Source organism: Somniosus microcephalus, chromosome 5 (genome assembly GCF_052327205.1).
Source record: "Somniosus microcephalus isolate GS21.2 chromosome 5, FLI_Smic_1.0, whole genome shotgun sequence".
Lineage (NCBI taxonomy): Eukaryota > Metazoa > Chordata > Chondrichthyes > Squaliformes > Somniosidae > Somniosus > Somniosus microcephalus.
In genome coordinates, this window is record NC_140991.1 from 315,298,579 (window position 1) to 315,310,817 (window position 12,239).

At 42.5% G+C, this 12,239-nt stretch overlaps 1 protein-coding gene across 8 annotated transcripts in view; it reads left to right on the plus strand.

Moving 5' to 3' along the window:
* Window positions 1-12,239, plus strand: part of relch (RAB11 binding and LisH domain, coiled-coil and HEAT repeat containing) — a 143,775-nt gene that overhangs the window by 102,868 nt on the left and 28,668 nt on the right. For all 8 annotated transcript variants that reach the window (XR_015078559.1, XR_015078560.1, XM_085989267.1 and 5 more), the window contains 4 exons: window positions 520-643; window positions 6,152-6,200; window positions 8,213-8,298; window positions 8,398-8,504. Coding sequence is in view for 6 of the 8 variants with exons in the window: in XM_085989267.1 (XP_085845393.1) it covers window positions 520-643; window positions 6,152-6,200; window positions 8,213-8,298; window positions 8,398-8,504 (366 nt within the window). In the remaining 2 variants the exon portion in view is untranslated. The remainder of the gene's footprint in view (window positions 1-519; window positions 644-6,151; window positions 6,201-8,212; window positions 8,299-8,397; window positions 8,505-12,239) is intronic.

A 12,239-nucleotide genomic window follows, 5' to 3' on the forward strand; every position in this document is an offset into this window, starting at 1 on the left:
CTGCTGTGCTTACCTGGTCTGGCCTATGTGTGACTCCAGTCTCTCGGCAATGTGGTTGACTCTTAACTGCCCTCTTCTCCTCCACCTTCTCGGGGGCAATTAGGGATGGGCAATAACTGCCGGCCTTGCCACATCCCAGGAATGAATAGGCAAAGATTCATGCACTATAGTGCTTATTGCCCCACAATTGTTTTGAAGATAATTCAAACATGGTATTTAGCGCATATCTCTAACATGGATCATTGTTAAATGTTTTCCCTGGACAATGATGGCGTTCTCAACTCTGAAAGAAGCTTTTAATTCTCATCCAATTTTTTTGGTTCTTGGGTCTTAACTTCTGATTTTATAGACTAAGCTTATTGATCATTAAAATGTTATGAGTTACTGGAAACATTTTGTTGAAGTATTCAAAATTGGTAGTTCCTTGCTGACTCCATTACTCGTTCAGAGGTTATGGAGGGACTAGTCACAAAACGAATCAGAAGTTATAAGCAGATCTCCATTTTTATTGCTTCATAGATTACCACACTTAATAGAAACCGTTGGTAAAATTAACGTTACCTCAACATCCTGTGTCCATGACTTCTCCCGGTATTTCTGGAGGCTATGTCGAACGTTTGGTAAAATTTTTACAAATACAAAGGTGGGTTGATTTAAACTCCTTGTTAAAAATCTAGACGGTGGCCTTGGGTTAAACAGTTTTCATGTTCTGTACATAGAGGAACTAAGATAAGTGAGCTACAGGAAACTCTTTTTTATCCGGCACCGATGGGACCGGCATGGTGCCGGTTTATCAAAAAGTCTGGATTACAGAGAGGAATAGTAAAAGGTACGAGAGCCCCGTACACAGCAATAGATCCAGGCTTCCCTGTTGCTTAGCAACAGGTGCAGGAACCCCGGCCACAAGATCCAGGCGTCCCTGTTGCTTAGCAACAGGTGCAAGAACCCTGGTTACACAGCCACAGATCCAGGAACGGCCACTAATATGAAGTAAAACTTACCTGAACCTACTCCTGAATTTTGCCGGTTAAGAGATTTCCGGTTATTTAGGTGCCGGTAAATCGAGAGTTTCCTGTATCATGTATCGAAGTTTACTTGCTAAATGTTGGCTGGTTTAATCATCCAGATGTAATGTTCGGAATGGATGCTTGTGTATTCTGCCTACATTGTTTTGCCCCACTCTACTGTAGTGATGGAAAGGGAATGTGCTGCTTTTTAAAAAAAAATCCTTCATTGAGGTGGGACGGATTCAATAAGGATGATTTCAGACTAACATACAAGGTGCAATTTTCACTGCAGGCAGAACATGCTTAAAATAAGGCATCTTAAGGCGGTTGCTCAAAATAAATTTTCATTGTGATCAATCTCAATACTAACAATTTGACCACCATCAACACGGAATTAAGTGATGGCAGCTAAAAGAAAGAAAAACTTGCATTTCTATAGCGCCTTTCATGACCACCGGACATCCCAAAGTGCTTTACAGTCAATGAAGCTCTTTTTGGAGTGTAGCCACTGTTGTAATGTGGTAAATGTGGCAGCCAATTTGTGCACAGCAAGTTCGCACAAACAGCAATGTGATAATGACCAGATAATCTATTTTAGTGATGTTGATTGAGGGATAAATATTGGCCCCAGGACACCGGGGAGAACTCCCCTGCTCATCTTCGAAAAAGTGACACAGGATCTGAGAGCAGGCGGGGCCTCGGTTTAACGTCTCATCCAAAAGATGGCAACTCCCACAGTGCAGCGCTCCCTCAGTACTGCACTGGAGTGTCAGCCTAGATTTTTGTGCTCCCATCTCTGGAGTGGGGACTTGAACCCACAACCGTCTGACTCCGAGCAAGGGCGCGACCTACTGAGCCCCAGCTGGAAAAACGTGAACGCTATCTGCTTTGTACACAAGTCCTGCAACTTCTAACTAGGTATTACTGCATTAACATTTTGCATTACTACAGATTGAGGGTTTCCTCTTTTTTCATTACTGCATTCCCCTCTAAAGCAGCCTGTGCCTGTCTGTAGGTTGGTGGAGTTGATCTTTGGGGGTCCGGGAGAAATTTTGCAAGATGTTCCCTAAGGAAATGAAATAAGTGGGGTGGAATCCATGATGGAGCAGATTAGAATTTGTGGATCAAATGTTCTTGATGGACCAAATGGCATTTTTTAATTTTTAATTAAAGTATTTACCGAATTGTGTTATGCTTCAGTCTGGGAGCCAGACTCCAGGGACTGTTGCCCAGGAGAAGGGGCGGAGGGCACACGAATCCCACGCTCCCTCTCAGCAGGTTTAACGGCACCAACTTGCTATTCTCGCCAAAGTAAAAGGCTCAACATTACAGAGGGAGGGAATCTGCAGAGCTTTATTTATAAAAACAATCAAATTTTCTTTCACATTTTAAGTGACTCTTTAAAAATATATACAGAACCATTTCCTAGTTCTATTGGCGTACAGTAGTCAGTTTCTTAGCAAATTAAAGAGAAAATTATATTCAAAAGCTTTTAAAACGTGCCTATTGGTGTCATTGTGTCCAAAAGAGCCAGTTTAATTTTTTGCATATCTACTATAGCTGGAAGAGAAGCCAGCAATCTTGAGAGGGGGCACTGTTTAATCTTGTCACTGTTAAAGTTGCAGGAGTGGTACAGGTTGGCAGTGGCTGTGTGTTTTTTGCCACTGTGGAATGTATCAATGCTTACACTTGGTGGGTCATCCTGCCTTTAGTCAAGTTTAAGCAACCTTGCTCTGTAGTTAGTGCCATTAATTTATTACTCCTAGATGGAACACAGTGTAGCCGAGCAATATCCTTCAAATGCCTTGGCTTATACACGAATAGAGAGAATACGCTGGCGCATTTGACCCGACCCCACTTGATTCATGCTCCGATTTTATCCAGTTGGGATTTATTCAGCGGCAGCTGTCAGTAGTTTACTTTTAACTATGCTTTATTTCTGGATGGTCTGAAATTTGTATAGTCTCACATACGGGGGTAGAGTTTCTGCTTTGGGCGCAAGCGGCGACACGGCGCAGATCATGCCCATTTTGAAGTGTTTTTTTTCTTGCGTTGCCGCTCAAATCATTTGCATATCATCGAACGTAAAATCAGCCATGAACCAGCTTTAATTTTTTTTAAGTTCCAATGATATATTTAAGTGGTAACTTGGTGCTGCTTGATTTAATACAGCTGAAAATTGATTTATCACAAAAAAATAAGCACTTTTAATCAGTCAATCCACCAGCTGTAGGTAACCTGCTTTCAAGTGACTTTTTAAAAAAAATATACAGAACCATTTCCTAGTTATATTGGGGTACAGCTTTGTAAATTAAAGAGAAAATTATATTCAAAAGTTTTTAAAACGTGCCTATTAGTGTCCTTGTGCCCAAAAGAACCACTTTAATTTTTGGAGCCTCCTCGAAGGTCCACAAACGAGCGCAATTAGCGGAAACTCACACTGGTGATTAATTCATCCTGGGGGCGTGGCCAGTTTTGAGCGTTTTTTTAAAAACCAGCCCAAAAAATTGCGGGGACTCTGTTTGCGCTGTACGTAAATTGCACTTAATTCCACAATCTCTTGCGCTGGTTATGCCGATTTTCGGCAAATTGTGCCGGAACAAACCAACGCAACCAAGCGGAAATTCCAGGACTTGATGTTTCATCACTTCATTTGCGTCAGTACTTGAATATCATTTACAGCATTTTGCTTTTCCTGCTATAACCACTTAATCCAACCTAAAATGGTTATTGCACCTATATCATAGGACATGTACTTGCTTGCATGCTGCTTCTCATTCCTTGACATGCAGTGACTTCATGTTGCAAGGGTTTTGGGTATAAACAGCATAGAAAGGAAAAGCAATTGCTTTAGGTTCAACAATTATTCCACCTAAAACAAAATGGATTTATGTTACAATTTTTGTTGGTTATTTATTGTGAGGAGTCGCATTTACTTTGATTACCGAAACTGTCGGGTTATGTAATGAACATAAGAAATAGGAACAGGAGTAGGCCATACGGCCCCTCGAGCCTGCTCCACCATTCATTCAATAAGATCATGGCTGATCTTCGACCTCAGCTCCACTTTCCCCCCCCCCCCCCCCCCCCCCCGCCAATCCCCATATCCCTCGATTCCCCGAAAGTCCAAGAATCTGTGCATCTCAGCCTTGAATATACTCAACGATTCAGCATCTACAACCCTTTGGGGTAGAGAATTCCAAAGATTCACAACCCTCCGAGTGAAGAAATTCTTCCTCATCTCAGTCTTAAATGTCCGACCCCTTATCCTGAGACTATGACCCCTGGTTCTAGACTCTCCAGCCAGGGGAAACATCCTCTCAGCATCTACCCTGTCAATCCCCCATAGAATCTTGTATGTTTCAATGAGATCACCTCTCTTCTAAACTCCAGAGTATAGGCTCAATCTCTCCTCATAGGACAACCCTTTCATCCCAGGAATCAATCTAATGGAAATTGGTGTAAAGCCGCTTTCTTTCACATTGGGCTCCGATTCTAAAATTGCTACTACGGCAATTTAAAAATTCAGTGGGGCTGTTAAATAATAGTGGCATTCAGAATAAATGGATAAGAGGAATTGTGAAACTCTACCATTACATCTGGCATTGTCTCATTCTGGTTTGTATTATGAGTGGGAGAATACCTTTCCAAAATGGAACATTCACTTATGAAATGAGGAGGGGTCGAAACGGCTAGCTACAATATTTTAGGGGGAAAAAATTATTAAAATATAGATCTTCATTCAGAGTGCTTCAAGTTTTGCACTACCTGAAAGGGTGGTGGAGGCAAACTCAATCATGATTTTCAAAAGAGAATTGGATAAGTACCTGAAGGAAAAATGTTGTAGGGCTACAGGGAAAGGGCAGGGGAGTGGGACTAGCTGAAGTGTTCTTGCAGAGAAACCGGCACAGGCCGAATGGCCTCCTTCTGCTGTAACCATTCTATGATTCTCTCAACTGTTTAGCCCAGCTGAGAATCACATCATAGAAACAGGAGTAGGCCATTTAGCCCCTCGAGCCTGTCCGCCATTCAGTGTGATCATGGCTGATCTGTGACCTTGCCCCATATTCCTTAATACCTTTTTGGTTAACCAAAATCAATAGGGGCATATTTTGTACCAATCTCAACGGAGGTTGGATTTCAATCTGGTCTCCAAGCATTGTCATGTCGCAGTGTCAATAGTTATCCAGTTGGCCCAATTATTTTTCTTTAAATGAGCACTAGAACAATGCAAATGGCTGGTGACTAACTTTTATACATCGAATGGTTTATTTTATAATGTACCCACTCAAGGATTCTACCCCACCTATTAAGTCTCTTGAGGGTGAGTTCTGCATTGGTGTACTCCCTGATCCCCAGAGATGATCAAGATAAACCCCAGGATATTCATCCATTTATGACCCAGCATGACAAGAGCCATTGTATCTTTCTGGAGTGTTTAATCGTCTCAATCATGTGTGTCACCCTGTAATGTCAAATCCCATTGCCAATCAGGCATTTCTAATGTCTCGAGGCTTGTTGATTTTAAATCTTTCTTTTAGGTCTGCGCTCGTAGTCCAAATCAAATTAATCTCCTATTTATATCTGTGTCTCTTGGAATTGTGCTGGAACAAATCATGTTGTTTCCCTCCTGCCCATTCTTTCCTCCAGTAAAAGTACAGCTCTGGGAGTCTAGCTTTTAGTTTTTGTATATTTCCGTTACATCTGATTTGAAAATTCCCAAGTCCTAATTGGAATCACTAAAGATGATTGAATTTCTAAAGCAAAAGATAAAAAGGGCAGAACATGAAGTGGCCGGTCCTGTACAAATGGCAATTGAACAGCTGAAACCAGGGACGATGGTAGATGCCCAAATCCAGGATTGATGATTGCTCACTCTTTGAATAATATCTAACTTTGATATTGTTCATAAATGACAAAACGAGTAAAACTGAGCCTCTACTTGGACCTCTTCAATTTTGCTCTTAAAAGGAATGCATAAAAATTTAATCTTTTGATTATTCAATTTGCTAAGAGGGCTTTTATTTTAAGGGTTGATGCCTGTGTTTTGAATGTAGCTGGCACAGTAGGTATGTACTTCTGAGAGACTCTGGAATTGTCTTTGTCTTTGTTTCAATCTAACGTGATGTATTGTCCGCCCTTAGGTGAAGCCACAGTTCCAGGAAATACTGAGGCTATCAGAAGAAGCTGTTGGTAAGCCACACTAAAGCCCACACACTCTTAAACTTTCCAGTGCTGAATATTTATTGGAAACCTCATTTTACAGTTTTAGACAAGAAGAAAATATAAAAGAAATATTAGCTATGGTATAAAACAAATTTGTTCTTTGATGTTTTAACTGTGCATATCTCAATACAGTTTTAATGGGTTAATTAGAACTATTAAAAGAAATTGTCTGCACAACTTGTGCAGAATGTAATTAAGTTTGCTAACATTTTGGGAAAGTCAACTGTTAAGTTTCAGAAACCTGGTGTGTTTTATTATAGATGTTTCCACGGTCTCTAAATTGTCAGACTGCTGGTCCGACATCCAGTTCTGGATGAGCAGAAATTTTCTCCAATTAAATATTGGGAAGACCGAAGCCACTGTTTTCGGTCCCTGCCACACACTCCGTTCCCTAGCCACTGACTCCATCCCTCTCCCTAACATCTGTCGGAGGCTGAACCACATTGTTCACAACCTTGGTGTCAAATTTAACCCTGAAATTAGTTTCTGACCACATAGCTGCGGCATAACTAAGATAGCCTATTTCCACCTCCGTAATGTCGCCTGTCTCTGCCCTTGCCTCAACTCATCCGCTGCTGAAACCCTCATCCATGCCTTTGTTACCTCTAGACTTGACTATTCCAACGCACTCCTAGCCGGCCTCCCACATTCTACCTTACGTAAACTTGAGGTCATCCAAAACTCGGCTGCCCATGTCCTAACTCGTGCCAAGTCCCGGTCACCCGTCACCCCTTTGCTCGCTGACCTACATTGGCTCCCGGTTAAGCAACCCCTCGATTTCAAAATTCTCATCCTTGTTTTCAAATCCCTCCATGGCCTCGCCCCTCCCTATCTCTGTAATCTCCTTCAGGCCCACAACCCCCCCCCCCCCCCCCCCGAGATGTCTGCGCTCCTCTAACTCTGCCCTCTTGCGCATCCCTGATTATAATCGCTCCACCATTGGTGGCCGTGCCTTCTGCTGCCTAGGCCCTAAGCTCTGGAATTCCCTCCCTAAACCTCTCTTTCCTCTTAAGACAGATGCTCCTTAAAACCTACCTCACCTGCCCTAATTTATCCTTGTGTGGCTCGGTGTCATTTTTTTTTGTCCTATAATATTCCTGTGAAGCGCCTTGGGACATTTTACTACATTAAAGACGCTATATAAATGCAAGCTGTTGTTGTCTGGGCAGTAGTTTTGGAATCTATGCTGTTCAGCCCCTTTCGAGGAGCAGCTGTGAATTTAAACCCTCATTGACTTAGCATTGCAAACAAATTAATTGCATTCGGTGAACCATACTGTTATATGGAACCACAGTTTTAATTTAATCGACCTACATGAATTGTCACTACAAATCTAGAGGGTTGTGCTGCGCACATGGTTGTACTCGAAGGTTCATGCTGATGAAAGTTAAATGATATGTTCTGTTTTATACTTATTTTATGCCAGTTTTATTATAACTATGATTTAAATCATTCTGAAGGCTAACTCCATTTTAGAACGTAAGAATTAGGAGCAGGAGTCGGCCATACGGCCCCTCGAGCCTGCTCCGCAATTCAATAAGGTCATGGCTGATCTTCGACCTCAGCTCCACTTTCCCGCCTGATCCCCATATCCCTTGATTCCCAAAAATCTATCGATCTCAGCCTTGAATATACTCAACGACTCAGCATCCGCAGCCCTTTGGGGTAGAGAATTCCAAAGATTCACAACCCTCTGAGTGAAGAAATTCCTCCTCATCTCAGTCTTAAATGGCCAACCCCTTATCCTGAGACTGTGTCCCCTGGTTCTAGACTCTCCAGCCAGGGGAAACAACCTCTCAGCATCTTCTGTCAATCCCCTTCAGAATCTTAAATGTTTTAAGTATCCAAAAGTAATTCTTTGGCCTCGTAATGTGCTAAAAACAAAGTTACAGTTAACTATTAGACAAATGGCCTCTGCAAAGGGGATTGAGTGCACTGGTTAAGTGATCTTGTGCATTGACTTTTGTTTTTTTGAAAAGATGTCTCTGCTACAACTGGCAATGGAGTGCTAACCAAGGCCACAGTTCCCATATATGCAACTGGAGTCCTCACTTGTTACAATCAGGTAATAGAAGTTGATATTTGTAATTCTAGACTCATCAATCTCGTGTTAATTAATGGATTTGTTGACTTGAAATGCTTCGTATATGTAACTCTCCTGTAGGAGGAAGACCGGAAGCTCTTGGTGGGATTTTTGGAAGATGTAATGACCACGCTTTCATTATCTCATGCACCCCTAGATAGTCTGAAGGCTTCTTTTGTGGAACTGGGGTAAGATATATTCTATCTTTTCTGAAGACTCTGTACCTCTGAGTTATATTTATTCCCATCTTTTGAAGTTGTGTTTTTCTGATATTCCTACTACATGTAATTCTCTGTTGCTGTGACGACAACCTCCAGACCCAGTATCTCATTTCTGATGTTTTCTAGCAGTTGTGTGTATATAAATACATCCCAATATGGACACCTTTCCAATGCCTGCCTTGGCCTGGTTTCTGGTTCGTGTAGCTATGAGTCCATACTTGCCTACTGAGTACCTCTTGCTCTATGTTCAGTCTTGTTGCCAACCATAGAACAGTACAACATAGAAGGAGGCCATTCAACCCATCGAGTCTGCGCCGGCTCTTTTGAAGAGCAATCCAGTTAGTCCATCTCCATCCATTCTTTCCCCATATCCCTGCAGTTTTTTCTTCGTATTTATTATGTTCCCTTTTGAAGGCTACTATTGAATCTATATTCTCCACCCTATTGGGCAGTGCATTCCAAATCCTAACCACTTGCCGTTCCTTCATCGTCGCTAGTTCAAAATCCTGGAATTCCCTCCCTAACCGCACTGTTAGGAGTACCTTCACCGCACGGACTTCAATAAGGCGGCTCTCCACCGCCTTCTCGAGGGCAACCAGGGATGTCCAATAAATACCGGACTTGCCAGCAATGGCCACAACCCCGTTTCTTCGCTACTCTCTTTCACTCCTCCCTACTCTGTATCCCTCCTCTATCTAATTTAAATGATTCTGGATTACTGTCTCAATGTTTCAAATCTCTCTATCCCTACCTGGTTTAGGTGCAACCTAAGTTTCTGTAATCGCCCTTGTTCTGATAGTCACATTGTTTTTTTTTACACTATCTACTCATTAACTCCCCAATTTTCTAAGCAAATTGTGCTTTCCTAAACCTGAGAAATATACAAGAGAACATTATTTTGCACCCCTATCTGAGTTCTGATGTGATCCTTGTGTAAGTGACTCTGGCTCCTGTGGGCCGTAACTTGCAGGAGCAGGGCATCTTGCGGTGTGCCTCGTAACTGACGATTTTTCCTGCACCCTTCAGCTCTTATATTTTTAACCCTGTAACTTGCTGGAAGTGCGAGCTGATAACGGTGCGGCAATGGTAGCGGGGCATCTGGCATCATAGTGAACAGCAGAACCAACAGTGGTATCTCCTTAACCCATGAGATTTAAGGACTGAAAGAGAAGGAAATAGGGGGAATTAGTCAAATCAGGTACTGAAAGAGAAATAGAGGGGGAAAGAAAGATTGGATTAAGAGGGAGAGAGAAAAAGACAGAACCATAGAAATTTACGGCACAGAAGGAGGCCATTCGGCCCATCGTGTCTGTGCCGGCCGACAAAGAGCTCTCCAGCCTAATCCCACTTTCCAGTTCTTGGTCCGTAGCCCTGTAGGTTACGGCACTTCAAGTGTATATCCAAGTACTTTTTAAATGCGATGAGGGTTTCTGCCTCGACCACCCTTTCAGGCAGTGAGTTCCAGACCCCCACCACCCTCTGGGTGAAAAAAGTTCTCCTCAACTCCCCTCTAATCCTTCTACCAATTACTTTAAATTCAATGTCCCCTGGTTATTGACCTCCCTGCTAAGGGAAATAGGTCCTTTCTATCCAGGCCCCTCATAATTTTATACACCTCAATTAAATCTTCCCCTCAGCCTCCTCTGTTCCAAAGAAAACAACCCCAGCCTATCCAATCTTTCCTCATAACTAAAGGAAAACTAAAAAAAAAAGTGTTTTTCAGTTTTAAAATCTCCAACAATTAACTACATGCAGGAATGAGATTGAACACTTAAAACTGTTCCTATTCTGGGCCAGTGAGGTTGATTGGCATTGCATTAACAATTATCACGTCGTTAAAAAGGTACTAGCGTCTTAATTACCAACGTAACTTTCTGTAGCAAGTTTAATAAGCAATTAATGTGCAAATGCAACGAGTTCTTAAATAACGGGGAGGCTGGGGTGAGATGTCGTTTATGCAAAGCAAACAAGCGGATCGGCGTAAATCGACAGGCAAGTTCTGGAGATTTGCAACTCGCGGTGTATCTCTTAAACTCCCTGAACTTTCTGGCCGATTTGCACATTAATAACCGTGCGTTATCTAATTTAAATGGTTCTGGATTACTGTCTGAATGTTTCACATCTTTCTATCCCTGCAAGATCCAGCCCATTGTTTCACACCACAAGGTCTGTTCATGTCCCCTGCCATATCCTTTTGCCTTTCTTCAAGATATACTGCTCTAGCTCCCAAGTAGACAACTTATCCTTCTGGCACACATGGCTATCCATTTTTCCTAAGCAAAGAATCCAGTATGACTACAGTCTCTCTTTGCCTTTCAAGCTGCTCCTTTGTCCAAGCTAACCTCCCTGGTTTTCAAGCTGCCTTATTTTCTGTGATCTCTGCATTTTATGGACAGTGCTTGGAAGTGTCAGCCATGGCTCAGTGGGCGGCATCCTCGCCTCTGAGTCCGAAGGTTGTGGGTTCAAGTCCCGCTCCAGAGACCTGAGCACAACAATCTAGGCTGACACTCCCAGTGCAGCGCTGAGGGAGTGCCGCACTGTCGGAGGTGCTGTCTTTTGGATGAGATGGTAAACCGAGGCCCCGTCTGCCCGCTCAGGTGATCTTAAAAGATCCCATGGCCACTATTTCAAGTTATCCCCAGTATCCGAGCCAATATTTATCCCTCAGTCAACATCACTAAAACAGATTATCTGGCCAATATTATCACATTGCTGTTTGTGGGAGCTTGCTGTGTGCAAATTGGCTGCTGTGTTTCCTACATTACAACAGTGACTACACTTCAAAAAGTGCTTCATTGGCTGTAAAGTGCTTTGGGACCTCCGGTGGTCTTGAACAATGCTATATAAATGCAAGTCTTTCTTTCTATGATAGTACAGTCTCTTTGGTCACTCATGGTACCCAGTTGCCCACAATTATCCCCTCACATCTGTCTGCATTTGTAAGTTCCTGTCTTTTCTAAAGCTGTAAACCTTTCCTTGAACTTAATGATCTGCAGGAAACTTTGAGTTATCCGGAGGCGAACCGTCCGGCAAGCTCGAGCCACCGGCAAAAATCAGGAGCCGTTTTTTATTCTTTTCGTTTCTTTTCTTTGCTTTTTTTTTCCCCCCAGTCAAGCACTGCAAGGTCTGTAGCTATAGCAACAGCTTCAGCTACAGACGCTTGCAGCTGCAGCCGAGTGTTTAGAAGCCGTTGCTAAGCAACAGTGTTTGTTGTCAGATACGGAGACGAAAATCTCTATCTTTCAACATTAACTCTGGAGTGTCCGGCAGTTTTGAGAGAACGGTAGCAGCTCGGTCCCGTCGGTGCCGGATAGCACAGTTTCCTGTATTAAACCTGGTTTTCTCATTCAAGCCTCCATCTTTCTTACTCTTCACTCAGCCCCTTCCCCTTTAATCTTGCTTCTCTCATTGCCCCCTCTTGATTTAATTTCTCATGGGGGCCTTTAATTTATTTTATTTCCTCAACTTCCTGTGTTTTTAAGCTTCCCAGGATGACTCTCTCTATTCTTTATTCACTGAGATGTTCCCTTACTGTGGTCCTCTTAATTTTTAATTACCATCAGATGCTCTTTTTCAATATTGCTTAATTTCAGTGATCCCCTTTTGACTTGGTTCTCATAGTACTTCACTTTCAATTTAATTTCTTTCAACTATCCCCTTTAACTTTGAATTCATTTAGGTGCTCTCTTTTAATGTTATCTT